Source organism: Gossypium hirsutum, chromosome D01, assembly GCF_007990345.1.
Source record: "Gossypium hirsutum isolate 1008001.06 chromosome D01, Gossypium_hirsutum_v2.1, whole genome shotgun sequence".
In the NCBI taxonomy this organism is placed as follows: Eukaryota; Viridiplantae; Streptophyta; class Magnoliopsida; order Malvales; family Malvaceae; genus Gossypium; species Gossypium hirsutum.
The window spans coordinates 23,327,742-23,349,350 of record NC_053437.1 but is presented as its reverse complement, the minus strand read 5'-3'; the positions used below and the strand labels follow the sequence as shown (position 1 = coordinate 23,349,350).

The window sequence follows — 21,609 nt, the reverse complement described above, 5'->3', positions numbered from 1 at the left end:
GCATAATCCTTAAAGAGTTTGATTATGTATGACAAATATGATTTCTTTCACAAAATCAACTAACAAAAATTGAAATAAACCTAAGCCTAAGAAAAGGGAAAAACTAAATCTAAGAAGAAAATTATACAATACGAAAGCTGTACATAACATGTGTTAAATGAGTCTATTTATAGACTTTAGAGTGATCATCGTCCTTAACCCTAGGTTAGCTGTCGTCCTTGTGCTTAATGTTTGATTGTGTGGACCAAAATGTTCTTGGCTTGTAATTATTTCCCGTACAGAGGTAATGTCGCGACACAGGATCTTCAGGGATGTGCCACGACACCGAAGGCAGTCTTGAAATTCTTCTATTTTGCTCCTTTTGTTGCCACATCCAATGCTCTGTGTTGCAACACAACGACTAGTATCGAGTTAGCAGGCTTTCTAATGGTATCTTGCACGCTCACAAAGTATATTAGCTCACACTTATGCCCCATTCGGCCCCTAAGGTCAATAAAAGACTCAAAATACACATTTTATTGAATTTAACTAAAGTTGCGAAAACGTAATTAAAACTTAACCAAAATGCTTGTGTCTTAACCAAAATGCTTGTGTTCAAGCTCCTAAAGTGCGAAAACTAATTTAATCTGCTACACCGAATTACAACATATCAAACTCCCCCACACTTAAGTCATTACTTGTCCTCAAGCAAAGCAAACAAAAACAGTAAATGACAAGACGACCCTTGAGCAAGTATGGTACAAATGTTTAGCTTTGGAGCACATAAGTAAGTATTTCATATTCACACATAATTTCGGCATGATATATAGCTAACTTACCACTTCTGATATCAAACACCTAAGATTAGTATATCACAAAACATACAAGCATTAAGGGTCTCAATTGTATGAATCCATCAATAAATTATACAAGTAATTTGATTATCCTAGCAAAATACACACAACCGTAACTACAATTATTCAATATGATTTCAAATCGTGAATAAGCATCAAAATAGTTTCAAGCACGAAAATAGTTTGACACATTATATTGTCCCCTATTCTCCTCCTTAGTGACCCTTTCCTGCTCACCGCCTTTTTCTCCTTCTCTCACCTTCCTTATATCTCCTTATAGGAAATCTCAACATCTTTCTTTCTTTTTCGCAGTACCTCACTCACAATTGCTTTTATAGATTGTATATAGAAAGATAAATATTCATAATAATAATTTTTATAATAAAAAATAATTTTTGATTTTTTTAATTAAGTTGGTGTCCAATTAACCTGTGACACCAATTCAACAAAATAATTATTCTATTCCTAATAAGTGGAATAAAAACACCACAAACACCTCTTAAATGTATAGAATTATATATTAAAATTTATATAAATATAAAATAATTTAATAGAACATGGTTGAAGCTTCCCCAGACGAAAATTGAGTAGCAACTAACAAGCTGACAAGTAAAGGATGATTAGAAAGCTGATAAATAGAGCTCCTTCCTTTGCCTTTCCATGGAAAGCAACACCTTACTAAACTAGTTGGGAGACAATATTTTATACAACAAAAGCCCAGTTCCTCGATGGCAGATTGTAAAAATATCAGAGCCAGTTGTAATACAGGTATCATAACCCATGTGAGTATTTTATATTTCAACACCAATTTTAGTGCACAAGATCAACCCCAGTGTCGTGGAAATTTCCACTTGAATTCATTTCAAGTTTTCTCTTTTCCGAAGGAAGGGGGAAAAAACAAAAAATATGATATCTTGTGAGCCTAAAATTATAGCTCTAAACTGATTGACTGCTGAATTCATTCAAATGCTTCTTCGGCATGTTTACATACATAAACATGATCATTCTGTGTGATGGGAAAGAATCGAGTCATTTTTTAAAACCCAAAACAACAAACTAACCTACTGGATTTTTTTACATTGCTAGCTTTTTTTTTCTAAACAATATCTATTGTAAAAAGCTTGGTCATTTTACTCAGCGTAAAATATGCTGAGCCAACAAAAACTCCGTCCTAATGGCAAAAATTAAAACATCGAGCTACTTCAAACATACAGACAACCTTCCAACATAAGCATCTTCGACGTCATAATTTACACCTGCTACCATCTCCCAATGCATCTACCCATCCGTCCATTGTGCAAGAATGCGGTTGCTAGACACACCCACTAGAACCAAAATTGCAGGGAATCTTGCTCTTTTGTGATGCTTGAGAACTTAAAACACTGATCACGGGCTCTGCAATTAGCGATCAATCTGGATACCATGCTTGAGAAGGTGGATCGATTTCAAGCTCCTAAAATGTAGTTATTTAAATAGTTCTGGAAACGACCACATTATGAACCGAGCAAAAATATCTGACTCCAAAAACTCTATATGAGCAGCTCGTCCAATTAAAGTATTCAAGTTTTTGCCATAGGTAGACGTGTCAAAGTTGACATCACAACGGATAAACACCCGGTTCTCACAGGTAGGAGCCCGTATCTGGTCTATGCAGTAATTCAACATCTCCAGAAACGCTTTTCCCTTCTTGGAGTAGTCTGTTGATGCTGCCCGGCATGACTCAATTCTGGCAGAGTGATATGGAACATAACCATCCTGTGAAATGAGTCATCTGTTAATTACCTTACGAGTAGAACAGAAAACACTTGAAAAGTATAGTTACTGTACCATCTCTTGACACTACAAAGTAGAACTGCTCGATTTTTGCCAAACTCAGAAACAGCCCAAAGACAGTAACAAGTTCAAAGAGGCAAGGAATACCTGGGGTGACGAAAGGAGGACTATATTCTTGAAATTTTCCAGAGTTTTTTGCTGAAAGAAGAAAATGGACCATTTAAGAAATTCAGTGCTTAGAAAACAATTACATATTTCTGACATGTAAATGCTCAACCATAACAATAGCGAGTAATTGAAAGGACGAATGACCACAAAACTCAAACCATGATACGACATTGTTCGCAATACCTTACAAAGTTTGTAGAAGAAAGTGTTACGGATATCTGGGTCATCTGTGAAAGTTAGCTGATGAATGCACTGCGTCCCCTTGAGCTTCTTCAAAAGCCACAACCCGGACTTGAATAAAGAATTTGAACTGTATAGGTATCCCAAGTGTGGACCAGACAGAGATACGTATGTATGGAGGAATCTCAGGTAAGGTTCCATAGTACTCTCTGCATACAGAAGCACATATCAAGCAGACATTTCAAAAATAGGAAATAAAGCTTTAGACAAGAATAACTACCTGCTAATGCTGCTCTTATTATAATGTTCCCAATAGAGTGCCCGACAAAACTAAGTTTGATATTTCGTAAGTCACCAGATCTTGAAGCTTTGTCCATTTTCTTTTTGACATATGCAATCACTTCATGTGCCAGCCTTAGTCCCATATCTCTGAAGTCTCCAGATGTTTTCTCTTCATTTGCCTCTGACATTAGGAAATGTATCTTGGAATCTATCAAAAGCCATTGGTTCCTAACAAGTCGCAGATCCAGATGATGCCCCTATATATTCAAGTCAGGATTAGATGAAAGAAACTGCATGTGCATAAAAATTACTTCAGGTGCTCATTAAAACATACTCCAGGTCAAATAAATCATCGGAATAGATAGTATCAAATTAACGAAACAAAACTACAACCAAAGAAACAAGTGTGGGAGACCAAAACTTGCCTGAAAACCATGCACAAAGACAACGATCTTCAAGTCTTGCCCACTCTGTGCAGCACTTGTACTAGATTGGCTCTTCCCAGCTTCAAGAACAGTGCTTGTGGTAGCTAAATGCATGACGTCAAAATTCTTCAAGAATGATATATCACTAACAGTACGACGAGGTGCATTTATTACACGTTCCATAATTACAATAGGAACTCCTGAAGGATCTCCAAATATTTGCATGTCTTGGATCGATCGATTGTTAATCTGTGTGCAAGCAATTTTGCTGGTAAACTAAGGTAAACAGCAATAAATACGATAAGAACCATAAACACAAGAATACCCTCATTTGTGCAATACTTCGTCGATGAAGCTCAGCTCGCATGGTTGCTAACTCTGCAGGCTGCATTGCACAATATCAATTTTCCAAATTAGAAACTAAGTGAAAGAACTATTGTCTCTCATAACTGAATATGTAAGCCAATACAACAAAAACAAAAAAGGAGTATTTACTTCATCAGTTAACTTCAGCAAACTTGGACCCCTCTTATGCACAATATGGTGGGAAGGCTCATCAAAACCACCATTTATATAATGATGAGGCATTTCAACCTTAGAGTAAACCATCCATATCGACCATTCAGCTCTTCGATCCTTAGACCATGCATCACGAAGAAATTGCACTATCTGTGTTTTATTCTCCCTGGAAAAAAATGCAATTTTAACACCTAAAATAAGCACAGATATTACGAATTAAGGGCCTCAACTCATCTTTTCTGTTGATTAGTAGTTAGGGATGCAATGGTTAATATTTAGAGGTCCAAGTAAATATTTGAAGATAAATAAAGTCAATGACATTGTTCCACTCGATTATCTGCAAAAAGTTACTTCTGAGTTTAAACAAACCTCAATACACTTCGTATTCTTACAAGACCCGTAAGTAAAAATGTATAATCTGACCTGTGGAAATTGAGGAATGTGTTCCACAAATACGACACTTGTTCACCCCATAGATTAAATAATTTAATTTTATCATCCTTGGATAAGTTCTGGAGCAATCTAACTTCTAATCTACCACCAACTCCCTGTTAAAGAGAGGAAGCTATTGTAGTTCCAATCAATAAAAAAACCTATAAAATCATTAAAAAAAGGAGAAATAAATAGGAAAGTGTATGCTGCTTGATAAAATAAAGCAAGGACCTCAAGACCATTTTGTGGCTTGCCTTGTCCGGAAACTTCAGCATGAGCAGTAACCGGATTTGCTTGCAGAATGGAATCAGATAGTTTTGTTTCGTTCATTGTGGATGTAAATTCAGTCAAATCAATTACTTGGTCAATACCATTGCCAATTCTTTGTAGCTCCACAAGCAGTGTGTCACGAGCATCAAATAAAGCCTTAACAAGCTTGGCATGTTTCAAGTCAGTACATGCCACTTTATCTAGTGCCTGGTCAATCACATAATTGAATTATCAGTACATAGAATCCTGACTATTAATGATAATAAGAAGCTAGATATAAGATGATTTCCACTATTGCTCAAGTAAATCCACAAGAAAAAACATTATTAAACCCATAAAACTAAAAATGGCTATTTTGAACTTTATTATCTTAAATAATAAAGCCTCATAATATTCATAAATTCAGATCAATGTATTACACCCACAGTTTCCACCACTCAAACAAATAACTAAACCATTAGAGATGTGTTACTGTTTATTATTATCCTATGTTTAGAACAAACCTGACTAGATCCGTCGATAGTTTCACCAGCAACAGCATTGGGGGCACTATAAGGAACGCTGAAATAATTCAACAGGTCAAATTACTACAACGTGTCAACATAGCACAATTTACTTTATAACCAAGACCGCCCCTCCCTTTCTCTTTCATTCCACCAAGAAATACCCCACCCCAAAAGAAGGTTCAAAAAGGGTGATGAAAGGAATATGAGTCCTGTTAAGTTAGCATTGCTGTTTCTAGAATCTGTGACAAACCTGGGTACTTTCTTTGCGCCCTTGCGAGAACCAACTTTTAGGAGACAGACGTGAACACTTACATCCACAAGAACAGCATGAAATGAATCAAAATAAACAGGGCAATAGGAATGCAGTCCTAAAAGAGCTTTAGGAGGGATACGAAATTCATGAACAGCAGCAGGGCAACCATCTGAAGAAGGCTGAAACTCAGAACTGAATGCAGCACTTTTCAGTTAATTATGAGAACTTTTAAATTGAAAAGAAAAAAAATATAGAGGTAAGTGAAATGATGCACATATAAAAATGAAAACAGGATTTATCAACTTACCCTTTCTCCAATACAGGAGAATAGAAGAGCTCAAACTTCAATATGACAGCTGATGATAAAGGGCCCTGTTAGATATTGCTACATTAGCACCATAATAGGTTATAAGAGAATATAGATATTGACCTTCAATGGCTCGGCAATAGCCAAACCAATCATGGTAGGAAAGATTCTACAGATGTCCTCCATGAATACCAGAATCAATTGAAGAAAACACTGGTAAGAGTCAACTTTTGGGAACATCCAATGCCATTTCCATTCAATATATGGTTGGAGTTACAGATTTGAGCATCATTTGATATCAAAAGAGTAAAGCATCAAACCTATGATAGACTGACATTAGGCCGTATATTTACAAATGAAAATATGTGAATCAGTGGTACAGGCAGGTTAAGAGCTGTGTAAGTTCTAGCAACGTATGTGGTTGAATCAACTGCTAAAAAGGCAAGTTGTGTGCAAATGTGAGTATGTGCAGGAAAATAAAGAGAGATTTCCTGCCTCATTCTCAGTAAGGGGTAGATGAAATGCAACCAAGATAGATAGAAGAACATCCTGTTTCGCGTATTTGATTCGAAAAGGCCGTGTTGCGAAACTGTTGTCAGTGTCATCAATCCTCCACACTCCGTATACATCATCAGAACCAACATTTGGAGCTGCAACATTTTTCTAGTCTTATTAAGAAAAAAAAGAATGTTGTCTAAAGACAAAAATCAATGCTGGGTTTTAATTAAGCATGTAACCTACTTCAGATGTATTTGCTTCAACTGCATAGAAAATATTTTGATCAATAAATTGGACAACATAGCACATTTTTCTATTATGAAGTGGCACTTCCCAATAGAGTAAACTGCAATTTTCCAGTTTAGGTCTCTAGAGCGACCAATTTCAATACAAAAAATGACTGAATATAGCAACACTGGAAACATTTTATAAGTTAATGAGATAATGTTCTGACTATAATGACAAATAGAAACTTTCTAACTTTAAGAAAATTATTATTTATATTTTTTTCTTATAAAGGAATGGAGGCAAATAGGTAACAAACGTTAGAAGAAAAAAAGCAACTAAAATTTTAACAATTTACCTTCATATTGCATGACTCTTGAAGGCGCTCCTATAGAAGTTTGCTGATCATTTTCCCATCTCATAGTAATCTTAAGTCGATACCATCTAAACAAATACAAAACATAAGGATAATACGCACAAATCATAGTAAACCAAATATAAAAAATGCTCCATACCCTTGCTGGAAAAGATCAAGGTTATGAAACCTATGGATGTAAATTGCAATCTCTTGGATAGTATCCAACATGACAGCCGGCTGTACTTTAGCCGGTTGCGGTTTTGCATCGGATAACTTCTTCGCTTGTTCGACTTTATTATTGAAACCAATTAACCACGCAATACGACGTAACATATGTAATCAAAATCAAGTATCCACAAATATTGCATCCCTCTTTACTTTTTCGCTCTGAAGTACCAAAATCCAGGGTCCTTCTCAAAACCACATACCCTTGACTGTCATACAATCATCAAAGAACAATGCACCTCACATAAAAAAACCAAGACGAACAACGCTCTCTCTACGATCCACTGTCTTTATTTCTTCTCGTACAATGCAAAGGATAAATAGCTGCAAAAGGAGGAACCAAAAAAAAAAAAATCAAAATGTTGAAAAAGAAAATCATCATTCCAAAAATCAGTAACAGCATAAATTTTCAAGGAACTGCATTAAAGGCTGCTATATAATGACAACATTGCAATTTAAAAGAACCAAATAAGAACATTTTGAGATTATTAACAGTATGGAACTAACAGTGTTCAGAATAAAATTAATCAAGTTTATTAACAACCTTAAAAATAAAACAAAATAAATCCGAATAAAAATGAAAAGCAACCAAAAAAAGTAGGAAAAAGAAAAAGAAAAAACAACAAGCCTGGGCTCAGATCTACAAATTGAGACTAGGGTTTGCAGGCTTTTTGGGGTTATAGCTACAGATGAATGGGGAGGATGATTAAGAAAGAAAATTAAATATAAAAATACTAAAAGAAATGGAAATGAAATACAGAGATCTCGTGGAATACGTTGATCTTTATTTTGGTTTCGGTTTTTTAAGAAAAAATGAAGTTACTATTTTATTTTTATTTGTCGAATTAAATTTTTGTAGAAATAGTTAGGTAAGATATTTAGTTATTTACTGTATTTCAAATGTTTAAATTTAAATTTAAATTTTAAAATCTTAAAATTTAAGTAGCTTACCTACCTTCTTCTCTTCTTTTATTATTACCATCCCAAACATTCAAGCATTATTCCTACAATAATAAAAACTATCTTTGCTTATTATAAAATATCTAATTAAATTCATATCACAAGTTAATTTCGTTGGAAAAAGTCGATTATGTCTTAGTTTGGTTGAAATCAGTATTATTGTCAGTGCAAGAGAACGTGGTTCAAGCACGCTAAAACACTTTTATATCTCTATTTAAAATTAGGAAAATGTTATGGATAGCCTTAAAGATTGTATAAAAAAACTTTGGTTGAAAAAAAAAAAAAGACTAATCTAACATTTCTTTTAAATTAGGTTAAAATATTATATAAGTCTCTATATTCTTTGTAATTTCGAAATGTAATCTCTGTACTTATATTTTTTAGGAATTTTGTTTCTCTACTTTTTGCATTTTAAAATTTCGGTCCAACTATTAAGGATATTAAATTTATTTTGTTAAATTTAGATTCATTATAATGTCTTTTTTTTAATTACATTTCTACCAAGTGAGTATTTTTTTAATTACAAAATGTCACACAACTAATTTAACAAAAAAAATTAAAATTGTTAACAATTGGATTTGAATTTTAAATTTTGAAAATTGGAGGAATTAACTTCTTGGAAATAAAAGTACATGGACTAAATTCTAAATATTTATATTATGATGATACTTTTATCTTTTCACATTAATCTTTATGTAAAATAACTAAAATTCATATATCCAAATATCAAACCATGGGGGAAACTTGGGGGCTGCTAGAGACCCCGACCCCCCTAAAATGAAAATATATGCTTTTAGCTCATTTATAATTTATAAAATTTTAAATTAGTAATGATAAAGTTACAATTTGATCCCGAAAATATAATAAAATTTTGATTTAATCATTTAAAAGCTATAAAAATATAAGTTATTAAAATGATGAAATTTTATTTCTATTACCGAAAATATAATATAAAATGGTGAAATTTTCCATCTTTGTCCCCAGATGAAACATGTATTTATAATAAGATTTATTTATAAGTTATTTATCCCTCCACCTCTAATCATTATTGATTAAATTTTTAAATTTTGTTTTATAATTTTACTTTATACATAATTGATACACTTCATGGGCTGGTGATTAGCTCTTTTTTTTTCAGCAAATTACTATACATATCATCTTTTTTCACGTCATATGTACAGTTGGTAGGGAGAGATCATGGATGGCGTGAAAAAAAGAAGATAATGTGTTTATTTTTAATTGGTAGAAACCACAGATGATGCGATAAGGAGGATTCATAAAATAATTTTTCACAAATAATATGTAATGTTTTAAATAATTGTTTCAATATAAAAAACCATATTTTATAGATTTTTTAAATAAAATATCTATTTTAAAATATTAAAAATATATATTATCATTTGTTACATGATCACTATAAATTTTTTAATAAATTTTCTTGTTACTTAATTTATGGGTGAGATTAAATTTAAAATAAAAACATAATATAAGGTAATACAGACTTGTATATAGACTTTATTTGATTTATTTGTGTCAAAAATATTAATATTTTTTTATATTTTTATGATGGAGCTTAAATTATATTGTATTAACTAAATAAAAATAAAAATTAAACTTTACAAGTAATCGAAGATAAATCCTGAAATGGACAAAGATAATAAAAGAACAGCAACCAATAATCAAGGGTGAAGTCAGAAAATTTTGTTAGGAGATCGAAATTTAATTTTAATTTTTAATAACTTATATGTTTATAATTTTTAAAGAATTAAATTATTTTTTATTATTTTAAAGAAATTAATAATTTAAAATTTTTAAATTTTTAAAGGGCGTAGGATAATTTTCAATTTTTAAATACGCCACTGCTAACAGCCGGTTCAGTTCTCCCCTCTAACTAGTGCCTAAATTCTCATAATTTATAGTTAAGGTGTTAAACAATTATGTTTTTCTTTTTGAAAGAATAGAGCATAATTATGTTTGAAAACAAATCTTACAACCTTACTATGCATTTCTTTTCGCAATTCTATTTTTTTTAAACCAAATATAAATTAGTTTACTTTTATTTTATTTTTAAACTAAATTGATGATGTAGTTTATAAAAATGTAAATATTAAATTAAGGGTCTGTTTGATTGCCAGTAAAATGTTTTCCGTAAAATGATTTCTGGAAAATGTTTTACTTTTCTGTAAAATGATTTACTGGAAAATATTTTCTAGTGTTTGATTGAATCTGTGTAAAATATTTTCTACTGTTTGACAGATTTCCTGAAAATATTTTCCGGAAAAGTTGTTTTTACATTTGTTCTAGTGATTCAGTGTTCTATCCACATATCCTTATGTCCTATAAATCTATATTTGGGCTAAAATGAAATGGTAAGTGAAATTTATTAGTGAATTGATGAGTAACATATAATAAATAGTTTTGAGAATCTTAATGCTTAATGTCTACTTAATTCCATTTTAATATATCATAAACAAGGTATTTATATGTTTAATATTGATTACTTGCAAAGGCAAAGCTTAATTCTCTAATAATTAAACTTTCATCCTTTAATGTCCAAAGAGACAAAGTTAGATTATAGATACGACCTCAGGGAAAGTAAATATTGATCTCAGCACACAAAAATGCAAAGCCAAAACCTTTAGCTAAAACTATAGGGAAAAACTGAAAGATATTCTCGTATTTTCTTCAAGTAAAATCGCTTATTATATATATTTAGACCAACTTGTGTATAAAATGTCAAATCACATAACAACAGTGAATAAAATAACTCGAAGTCTAAAAACTAACCATGTACGTATGTTTGTATGTATATATATACACATAGGCACGTAACAACACCAAGAAATTAAAAAATGTAAAAAATGTAAAGGAAACCAGAAAAGAATCAGGGAACGATATGTAATAAAGGTCTGCTTAGTTCCCACAGTGCCATTTTGATGTAGGAACACAGCTCAGGTAATGGCACCAGCTGCAATGGTCATGTCCATTCTCTCCTCTAAACAGCATTACCAACCCCATTGTGAAACTGTCATCATTCGAAAAAGGAAAACAGAGGAAATTAAACAAACGGGACCAAAATTATAAACACGAGCTGCTAAACTAGTAATGTAGGGTTGAGAGAACTTACCCAACAATGAGTAAAACCATAGCTATCACCAAAAATAGGTATTGGTATGCTTTATGCTTAGATGTTACACGAGCACTGGCAGGAAGATGTTTACGTCCCACCCACCCGAATTGGGGACGAAGCAGCAAAACGAACCCGAGGAGAAAACCGGTTAAGAAACCTCCAATATGCGCAAAGTTGTCGACGTGAGGAAGAATCCTCACTGCTAAGTTAATGACAATGATGACCGTGAGTGTGATCAGAGCTGCAGCCTACAAATTAAGGTAAAAAATCAATATCCTCTATTACTTTTCAAGCCACATGAAAAAAGAAATCACATATAACTCTGGTTTCCCTTCATTGTATTTCTAAGTAGATAGGAACCCGAGGCAACTAATATTACCTTATTTGTATAGATAGTCCAATTAGTCAGCAGCTCTGACAACATTGCTCCAAGAAGGCCAAATAAAGCACCAGAGGCACCAACAGAAATGCTACGTTGAATGAAAAGAGACGATAGTACGCTACCACTGCAAAAGGGAACAGATAACGTACTGAATCCAAATTGTTGTTCAAGGCGAATTCCAATGAAGATCAAGCTCAACATGTTTGCAAGAAGATGAATAACACCAGCGTGCAGCCAGATGCAAGTGATAAGCCTCCACGTTTGATTGCCATGCACTACCTTGTCCCATTTTAAGGCTCCCAATTTTTCCAATCTGAAGGAGGAGGAGAAAGAACAACATAAAATTACACAACTCGCGATTATCAACGACGACATGGCATAATAAAAAAAAGGATTTGCATTAGACCATACAAAAACAAAAATAAAGCTACAAATCAACTAACTTCATTAACCAGTCCTTGATTTCCAGACAAAGTTCATTACCCAAATTAACAAAGAAACTAACTTAAGTTCCTATAAAACCATTAATCCATAAATTAACAAAGCAACTAACTTCATTACCCAGTCCATGATTTCCAGACATGCCATTATTTAACAAAGCTCAAATTTGACTCAATTGATAGCTCGACCGAGTTCGAGTCTTTCTTCAAGTAGTTTGCAAGCACCTTTACACCCCTACTATAGACAAAGCAAACCATGACATTTCATATTGAGAATTCCTATTGCTGCTAAATGAACAAGGAAGAACAAATCTAATAATAACCTTAAATAGTATCAATCATATCAGACACAAATTTCCAATAGAATCAAAATAAATCACAGATTGATATATCCTTTAGCATGATCCAAGGATAATCCTATAGAAGATCAATTGGGAACTGCAGTTGAATCATCAAATAAGAACTTCCTACATAAACAACTTCTAAAAGATACCGTCAGTCCATATCTAAAACTTGCAAGCAATTTTTTCCCCTTCTTTAGAATTGAAAGTTGCAAAAGGACCCTCAACTTCAATTCCAACCCAATTTCCCATCACATTAAAAAAAACACAAAAACTAAACAAAATCTCAGAAAACCAGAGACAAAAAAAGAAGTGAACAAACTCAAAGCATGATCAACATTATCGAAGTGGTGGTCTGTTTTTCCCTTTCCTCTAACAGGCATGGACATTGGTTTCTTACTTAGGCAGTCGATGTGGGTAGCAATAGTGTTAGAAGAAGAAGAAAGAGTGGAAATTAGAAAGATGGCTTCCAGCATTAACAACCGAATGAAGAATAAAAGAAGAAGGAAGCTTACCCATCATTTGAAAGTAGAAATGGCAACGGCAGTAGCAGCCAAAAAGAAATGAAAAATAAACGGAGCATAAAAGCCAAAAAGAAATGAAAAATAAATGAAGTAACCGTCGAAAAATGGAAATGGAATTGCAACGTACCAGCAGCGGTTTCCAGTTCTGAACCAAAATGAAGCTTTCAATAACAGAAATTTGAAGGAATGAAGGAAGGGAGAAGAATGGATGAAGGGAGCTTACTGGATGAAGGGAGAAGAATGCCTGAGAGCTTTAGGAAAATGTCTTACGGAGATTGAATCGGTAAGACAATTTCCCAAAAATTGTAAGGCATTTTCCCGTGTTTTGTAGTTGATTTTCCAAAAGGAAAATATTTTCCTCCAATCAAACACTGGAAAATGGGGAAAATCAATTCCGGAAAATATTTTCCCCCTATCAAACAGACCCTAAATATGAATTATTAGTTGACATTTGAAATTGTGGAATAACCAAAATTCATTTTTAAAAAATACAAAAAAGAGTAAAGAGGGAATGTATTATTATGTTTTATAGAAAGGAACTTTTATTCATAGAAAGGTCGTGCAATTTTAGAATTTTGAATTAATGCTCAATTTACACAACTGTAAGAACATTAGGGACCAATAAAGTAATTGGTACGTGCAAAAGTCATTAGATAAGTATAATAAAGACATGAAAGTAGACCTGATCATGGGTTGGGCCACCCGGCCCGGCCTGACCCAAAATGTGAGAGGGTTTGGCCAAAAAATAACGGGCCGGGCCTCAGGTAAGGCATTTTTGGCTCGGGTCCGGCCCAAATTCACTAAAGGACAAAAAAAATTGCTATTTTTTTAATGTAATTTTCTTCTTGTTTTCTCCCTATTTTGCTACCATTTTACTATTATGTTGTTATTATTTGGATATTGTATAAAACTTATTTTGTTGTTAATTTTGTTATTATTTTAAAGGCATTTGCTTGTTAAGTTACATTTATCTTAGTGTTCTTTAAGTCTACATATTTTTAAAATTTATTTTCAATTTATTGGGAAATATTTATTTTGATGTTTTTAGTATTTTTGATGTATTATATATATTTAAAAAATATATAAAAATAATATAAAAAATTAATATGGGCGGGCCGGGTCAGGCTTGGACAAATTTTTAGGCCTATTTTTTGAGTTGAGCCAGGCCCAGTCCTAATAAATGGGCCTAAATATTTAGTTGAGCCCGGCTCGGCCCATGAGCACCTCTACATGGAAGGGCTTTGTAGATAAATTGAAGTGAAATAAATGAGTGAGTTTGAAACGTTGAAGTCCTTTTAGAGTTATTGAAAAAACACCAAAGGGCTTAAAATGATAATTTTCCTTCCATTCATACTTTAGCAAAGTTTAGAAAATGTTAATTTAAACGGTGTCAAGATGTTATAAGACAAGTGTAATCTCGTTATGATATATTCCTTAGGTTATTTAAGAATTCAAGCATAATCTGAAATTGTAGACAAAATTACCCTTTGTTTTCATATTACTTCATGATTTATTGCATGATTGTTAAGAAGAATTTTTTAAAAAGAATTATTTGTTGAATTGATTTTTTTAATAAATTTTGAATTGATGAACTTGAGTTTGTTTGATTAGTTTTTTTCTTTTATGAAATTGTTTGATTAATCTTAATTACTAGTTGTTTTATATGGTTTTGTTTTTTGAAAATAAATTCCTCCATATTACCATAAACATTAACATGTTTTTTAGAAACAGACTATTTCAAATCAATCTTCTTAAACTTGTTGGAAATCCCTAAATCATATTAAATACAACATAAAACTTGGAGATTTATATTAAAAAGTGGAGGGATTGGGTTAGATAGTATGCTCCTTGTATAGCATTAGGTGTCTGCTTGTTCTTAGTGGTTTGTTGAGAGTTTTGTTTATCGTCTTTCATGGAAGAGGTATTAGCTGACCTACGTTTAACGGAGGAGGGAGACAATAGAGAGATGGAGGCTTGGGAGATTGAAAAAGAAGTGGTGGCGGGAGAACCTTTCTCAGAACTGTGCTTGGTAGGATGTTTTCTAACAGCAACTACAATCAATTTCCTATCAATGAGGACTGTGATGGCAAACCTGTGGCACCCTTTGGGGGGAATCTCTATTATGGAAGTGGGGGAGAAAAGGTTTGTGTTTCAATTCTACTGTGAAATAGATTTTGACAGGGTGGTTAAGGGTGCTCCTTGGACTTTCAACAATCACTTGCTTGTTTTTCATCATTTAAAACAGGGTGAAGGCCCCCTAGAAGTGGACCTATTATTCACATAATTATGGTTTCAAATTCATAATTTTCCACTTGGAATGTTTATGGCAACAATAGCTAAACAGTTTGGAGATTTCATTGGAACTTTTGTGGATTATGATATCAAAGCTATTGCAGCAGGGTTAAGGAACTACATGTGGATCAGAGTAAAAATTGATATCCGACGATATTTGAAGAGGAAGAAGAAACTTATTGTGGCAAAAAAAGAGTTTTTCGCTACTTTCAAATACGAAAGGCTGACAACTTTCTGTTTTTTGTGTGGAAAACTAGGACATAGTGAAAACTGTTGTCCTAAAAGAATGATAGAAGGAAGGACGGAGCTTCCTCTAGAATGGGATATCTCGTTGAAAACTCTGCCACGACGGACGATGACCGGAAGCAGTATTTGGTTAAGGGATTCAATCAAATTTTGGGGAAGAAATTAGGGAATTTCTAGAAATGAGGGTGAGAAAGACGAAAAATCTATTTGGAATTAATCTAATGAGGAATAATGGAGCAAATCTGAGGCTAAACTTATATGGGAAGTCAAAACAGATTCTGAATGAGGAAGGTTGTAAAACAGATTCGATGGAGATTGGGTTTTCTGAAGAAGATCGACCCATTGTTGTAGGGGATGGGAAAAATAGACCTAGGCTCAATAATGATTCTTTCGGCTCTCCTAATAAGGAGTTGAGGTGGAAAAATAGGGTAGAGGAAGGCCAAATCAATCAATCGGCTGAACCTGCTGGGTAGGTCAGCCGAGCATTATGAAAATAAATAGTTGGAATGCCCGTAGGCTGGGGAACCCACGGTTGGTTCGGAGAGTTCAGCATGTGCTGAGAAAATACTATCCCTAAGTTGTCTTCTTTATGGAGACTAAAGTGGAGAGGACAAGGATGGAAAGAATAAGAAGGAAGTATGGTTTTGTGAATGGGTTTAATGTTCCGGCCCAAGGATCAAGAGGGGGTCTTTCTTTGAGCTGGTACAATTCGGTGAATGTTACTGTTATGAGTTTTTCAGAGAATCACATTGATGCAATTATTTATAATAATGATGATGCCACAAAATGATGGCTAACGGGGTTCTATGGTATACCTAATAGCCGAAGGAGGTTTGAATCTTGGAATTTGTTGAAATAATTGGGCATGAATAACGACTTGTCTTGGGGTGTTATAGGGGATTTTAACGAGATTTTGTTTAGTTCTGAAAAATAGGGAGGTCGATTGAGGGATGATAGGCAGATGGAGGCCTTTCAGTCTGCTTTAGAAGAATGTGAGCTAGTGGATCTAAGGTACAATGGTCGTTGGTACACTTGGGAAAGAGGAAATTTTTGGGCTAATAGTATTAGAGAACGACTTGATAGGGGGTGGCGAACCGAGCTTGGTCTAAGATTTTTCTATCTTACAGGCTTACTCATATTGATAATACAATTTCAGATCATTGTCATTTGCTTTTGGATACATATTTCTCAACTAGTTCAAGCAAATTTTCTAGTTGGGGATGTCATTTTCGGTTTAAAATAGCTTGGCTCCTAGAAGATTCCTGTTATGAGCAAGTTAAAACTTTGTGGGAATCCAATAAAAATGTGGCAGTACCTGAAAAGTTAACTATGGTGGGGGAGGGGCTGAAAAGGTGGACAAGTCGTTTGAAGAAGGAGAGAGGGGCAGTTATGGAGGAATTAATAGGGCGTCTGCATAATTTGACTGCGGAAGAACCTTCAGACGAGATCATTAAGGCAATGATTCATACCAAATTAGAGTTGAATTAGAGATTGATAAGGAAAAATTATATTGGGAGCAACGGGCAAGAGTGAATTGACTAAGGTATAAGGATCAAAATACTAGCTTTTTTCCATAATTGTGCTTCAAGCAGGAGTCGTAAAAATAGGATTGTTGGGTTAAAGGATGAAGATGGGTCAATGAAGGATAAGGAAGAGGATTTTATGCGTACTTTAAAGGATTATTTTCCAGTGAAGGATGTAGGGGGGCTCGAGGAATTTTCAAAGGGGTGCAGAAAATAATAACGGAAGAGATGAATAGTATGTTATTGGAAACTTTTCACGCTGAAAAAGTTAGTAAGGTGATCAAGGAAATGAGGGGAACTAAAACACCGGGGTTCGATGGCTTTCAAGTGGTGTTCTTTCAAAAATTTTGGGCAATTATAGGTGAGGATGTCACAAAATTCTGTCTTGAAGTACTTAATAGATAGATTCAATTAAATGAGGTTAATTTTACAACCATTGTTTTAATCCCCAAAGTTTCAATGCTAGATTGTATGACATATTTTCGGCCCATAAGTTTATGTACGGTGCTTTACAAAATTATCGTGAAAGCTATTACAAACAGGTTTAAAAGGATGTTGGATGGCTATATTGATGAAGCCCAATGGGCGTTTGTGCCTAGTCGACTTATTACTGATAACATTCTTGCGGCCTATGAAATCTTTCACACATTAAAAAACAGACGGAAATGGAAGAATGACTCCTTTGCTTTAAAGTTAGACATGAGTAAAGCATATGACAGAGTTTAGTGGGGATTTATTGTTGGTGTGATGAGGAGTATCGGGTTCGATGAAAAGTGGGTGGAGTTGATTTACCATTGTATCTCTTTGGTCTCATATGCGGTTATGGTTAATGGAAGGTTGAGTGAGCCTTTCCAACCAGAACGTGGTTTTAGACAATGAGATCTGTTGAGTCTCTATTTTTTCTTTATTTGTACGGAAAGATTTTTAACAATCCTTAAACTAGCTAAGCGGGATGGTTTGATAAAAGGAGCTCGAGTGTGTAGGGGAGGCCTAAGGGTGTTAGGGTTGTTACGAGTATAGAGATGTACTTGGGATTGCCTACTATGGTAGGGAGGAAGAAGAAAGAGGTTTTTCAAAGTATCAATGATAGGTTGAGAAAAAGGGTGAACGGGTGGGGGAGCTGGATGTTTTTCTAATGGGGTAAAGAAGTTTTTATCAAATTTGTGCTACAGGCTATTCCAGTTTATGCCATGTCTTGATTTCTTCTTCCAAAATAGCTGTGTGTTGACATGGAAAAAATAATGAACAGATTTTGGTAAGGTAAGGGAAGTAACCGACGGGGTTTGCACTAGAGCTATTGGTTTAAATTATGCAAGCCTAAAAAGAGTGGTGGATTAAATTTTCGTGATATGGGGAAATTTAATATTGCTTTGCTAGCTAAACAAGGATGGCGGTTAGTTATAAATCCGGATTCGTTGTTAGCTAGAATTTATAAAGATAAATACTACCCTCGGTCAAGTTTTTGGAAAGCAAGACTTGGGGCTCACCCTTCATATACTTGGCAAAGTATATATGCGGCATGGGGATTGTTGGAGCTCCAGATGGGTTGACGGGTTGGTACAGGTGAGATATCTCGATTTGGCATGATCGTTGGTTGCCGCAATTAGTTGAAAACAAGATCCATACATGTCCCATTAATGATTCGGTCCAAACAGTGGATCAACTAATAGATCAGGAAAATCGAATATGGAAAGAAGAGATAATTATAGACATTTTTTCTATCGAAGATGTGGAGGCCATCAAGTGCATTCCTTTATCTAAAGCCAAAGGTATAGATTGTCAGGTGTGGCGTGGGGAGAAAACAGGTCAGTATACTGTATGCAGTGGTTATAAAGAGCTCATGTCTCAAAATGATAGTACAGAAATCTCAAATGATATCCAAATGATTTACAAAAATTGCGGTCTCTGTCTATACCTGCTAAGATTAAACTAACGATGTGGAGAGCTTTAAGAGGTTTCTTGCCAACAGGCCAGGCGCTCTTTAATAGGAGGATTAGAAATTCTGCAATCTGTCCTCGATGTAATGCGGATTCAGAGTCTTTCCTACATGTGGTTGTAGAGTGTAATCAAGTCAAAGAAATATGGGCAGGTATAGGTATATCCTGGTCTAGTAATTTGAATTTGGAGAATTTTTGGGACTGGACTTTTCACCTAGTTCAACATAGAGAAGAGAAGATCTGGAAAAAGGTTGTCATAGCAATTTAGGCAATCTGGTGGGCTCGTAACAAAGAAGTGATGGAAGGTATATTAGTAACAAGGCAGAATACAACGACAAAAATTTTAAGCATGATTGATAAATTAAGAGTGTTAAAGGAGAAGCTACCTGTTGTAAGGGCGGTGGGCACAGAATGTTGGAAACCTCTATAAGATTCATGGGTTAAACTAAATTTTGATGCAGCCTATAAAGTCCAAACGAAAAGGTCATGTTCGGGTTTTATCATTAGAAATGAAAGAGGAAAGGTAATGGGAAGTGGAGTTACCCTTCATTGCAATATTTTAGACGCGTTCTTGGCAGAAGCTACAGCCTGTTATCAATGGCTTCTTTTTTTCTAATGAGATCGGGTTTGTCAAAGTGGAGGTTAAAGGGGACTCTAGGACGATAATTGAGAAAATCAATCAGGAAGGGTTTTGCCGAGCAGATTTGGGTTCAGTCATTACAGATATCAAATCCATTGGAAGGACTTTTCATTAGATTAGATTTAAACATGTAAGAAGGGAAGCAAATCGTGTGGCACATTTCATCGCCAGGGAAGGGCACAGCAGATCGGAACATACCTTTTGGATGGAGGACACTCCGACTGTGGTGAGAGAGATGGTGGTTGTAGAGGAAATGAGAAATGCTCCCCAAATGTATGACTGATTTGGTTTGGGGTCGATCGGACTGGCCTGAAGATTTCATTGGCGGCCATGCTTCAGTCATCGGAGAAGCTTCGATGGTGTGCTGGAGCCTTTCTGTTTTTTTACCGGGTTTCCTTTTGTTTTTCTTTATTGTTTTCCAGATGTTTTTTGGATTGATCCAAACTGTTTTGATGTTTGGTTTTGTTTTTGGTTTTATGAAAATCACGGTTTGACCCCTAAAAAAAAGCAAGCTAAATTCTTTAAAATAAAATAAAAATTATAAACCATATAAATAAACTAGATTCAATAATCATTTAATTGAATTCATATGATAAAATCAAAATGTAATAAAAATGAATCTATTAAGTTATTATAATTTTATGAAAATTTAAGACTAAAAATGTTAAACTTATGAAAAACAAAAAGAATTTATATCAAAAATAATTTTACATATAAATATTACATTCAAACAAAACAAAACAAAACAAAACAAATAATTTGATATTTCACCTGTAATATTATATTTCCTTAATTTTATTACAAAATTAGATAAATCAAATCCACCGTTAAAAAGATATTAACCAAATATCGACAGTTTGAGGGGATTTTAAAGCTGGAGAAAATGAAGGCATTAAATTTGAGCATGATTGAAGGAAAGGCCCAAAAGGAATTCCACGAGAAAAAACAAACAATGAGGCTGCCTAGCTTTCCTTGGGGGACATTTCCACGTGCTATTGGTGATGTAGGCTATCTGATTCCTCAAATCAAACATAGAGATTTGTGCCATTAATAATTAATAGTCAAATGTTTTTTCCCGGTCCAATTTCAACTCTAACCTCCAATTAAATTTCAGTTTTAATCCTTATATTTTACTTAATTTTTAATGTTTTCATTTATTTTTTTGACATGACAAGATAATGATTTTAATTTTAATCCCTCTAATTTTCATGGGTAATTTCTATTTTTGATCCCTATATTTTACTCAAGTTTGAGATTTAATCTCTATACTTTAATTTTAATATAATTTGGTACTTCAAATTTTATAATGCCATTAGTTAGATTAGTTAGTTTAAATATTTTGTTATGATTAAACGACTTATGTGAATTTCAAAAATTGTTGACACTATTAAAATTCTCTATTAAATTTAAACCAATTAAATGTTATTTGTTTTGTTACATGGATACCAAGTGAGTATTTTTTTTTCAATTTTAAAATGTCACATCAATAAAGTTAACAGAAGAATTTTAATAGTGTCTACAAATGAACCTAATTTTTTAAATTTGAAAAATAGATGGACTAAATTCTTAAAATTAAAAGTATGAATATTAAATTATAAATATATGAAGATTACAAGAACTTTGAGCATATTGTAACTTTTAAAATTTTACTTTATAATTTAGCAAAAAATAAATAATTAAAACAACGCAAAGCGTAGGTGAAAATCATACTAATATACATTTAAAAATTAACATTTTATCAATGGATTAGTATTTGATACACTTGTAATATGCTTTTTTTAATTCTACAGCCTTAAAAAATTGTCATATGACTCTTTTTTTTCTAAATATTTATTTTTAAATGTTTTATTATACTTTTATAGGACATTTGTCAACCCCTAACGTTACTTGTGGAGTATTTCCACTAACAGTGTACCAAATAATTTTCCTTTTATCAAACT

General features: G+C 33.6%; 2 protein-coding genes and 1 long non-coding RNA gene across 9 annotated transcripts; all 3 read right to left on the bottom strand.

Annotated features, from left to right (window-relative positions):
* Nucleotides 1-1,764: 1,764 nt before the first annotated feature.
* On the bottom strand, nt 1,765-8,130 carry LOC107922071 (protein FAM135B). 5 transcript variants are annotated; one of them, XM_016851905.2, is made up of 16 exons: nt 8,031-8,130; nt 7,187-7,578; nt 7,030-7,115; nt 6,444-6,598; nt 5,949-6,013; nt 5,639-5,833; nt 5,386-5,443; nt 4,844-5,089; nt 4,604-4,728; nt 4,157-4,346; nt 3,987-4,046; nt 3,662-3,910; nt 3,235-3,493; nt 2,958-3,163; nt 2,754-2,804; nt 1,765-2,588 (listed from the first exon to the last, which is right to left on the bottom strand). In XM_016851905.2, exons 2-16 carry the CDS (start codon nt 7,360-7,362, stop codon nt 2,298-2,300), a joined length of 2,412 nt encoding a protein of 803 aa, XP_016707394.2. In that variant the 5' UTR covers nt 7,363-7,578; nt 8,031-8,130; the 3' UTR covers nt 1,765-2,297. The 5 variants fall into 5 exon arrangements, with proteins under 5 accessions (XP_016707394.2, XP_016707395.2, XP_040942507.1 ...); XM_016851906.2 differs by having other exon boundaries at nt 8,013-8,116; XM_041086573.1 differs by lacking the exon at nt 8,031-8,130 and adding an exon at nt 7,799-8,030.
* A 2,763-nt stretch (nt 8,131-10,893) lies between these two features.
* Nucleotides 10,894-20,178, bottom strand: LOC107962383 (RHOMBOID-like protein 3). 3 transcript variants are annotated; one of them, XM_041086572.1, is made up of 6 exons: nt 13,255-13,398; nt 12,288-13,176; nt 11,951-12,039; nt 11,724-11,850; nt 11,342-11,592; nt 10,894-11,239 (listed from the first exon to the last, which is right to left on the bottom strand). In XM_041086572.1, the coding sequence occupies exons 2-6, from the start codon at nt 12,312-12,314 to the stop codon at nt 11,128-11,130; spliced, it is 606 nt and encodes a 201-aa protein (XP_040942506.1). In that variant the 5' UTR covers nt 12,315-13,176; nt 13,255-13,398; the 3' UTR covers nt 10,894-11,127. The 3 variants fall into 3 exon arrangements, with proteins under 3 accessions (XP_040942506.1, XP_040942504.1, XP_040942505.1); XM_041086570.1 differs by lacking the exons at nt 12,288-13,176; nt 13,255-13,398 and adding an exon at nt 19,868-20,178 and having other exon boundaries at nt 11,724-12,039; XM_041086571.1 differs by having other exon boundaries at nt 11,724-13,176; nt 13,255-13,397.
* LOC121213683 (uncharacterized) lies at nt 18,116-19,830 on the bottom strand. Its single transcript, XR_005909128.1, has 3 exons — nt 19,416-19,830; nt 19,244-19,302; nt 18,116-19,135 (listed from the first exon to the last, which is right to left on the bottom strand). It is a non-coding gene; the product is annotated as an uncharacterized lncRNA (long non-coding RNA).
* Nucleotides 20,179-21,609: the final 1,431 nt, after the last annotated feature.

Excerpts from the sequence above, each read along its gene's own strand:
- LOC107922071 (XM_016851905.2), bottom strand. The coding sequence starts at position 7,362 with ATGTTACGTCGTATTGCGTGGTTAATTGGTTTCAATAATAAAGTCGAA. Across the intron at positions 6,599-7,029 it reads AAGAGTCATGCAATATGAAG|CTCCAAATGTTGGTTCTGAT; the intron begins GTAAATTGTTAA and ends AAAATGTTGCAG. Across the intron at positions 5,834-5,948 it reads TCTCCTGTATTGGAGAAAGG|TTCTGAGTTTCAGCCTTCTT; the intron begins GTAAGTTGATAA and ends TGCTGCATTCAG.
- LOC107962383 (XM_041086570.1), bottom strand. The coding sequence starts at position 20,001 with ATGGCCGCCAATGAAATCTTCAGGCCAGTCCGATCGACCCCAAACCAA. Across the intron at positions 11,593-11,723 it reads GGACTATCTATACAAATAAG|GCTGCAGCTCTGATCACACT; the intron begins GTAATATTAGTT and ends CTTAATTTGTAG. Across the intron at positions 11,240-11,341 it reads ATGGTTTTACTCATTGTTGG|TTTCACAATGGGGTTGGTAA; the intron begins GTAAGTTCTCTC and ends GAATGATGACAG.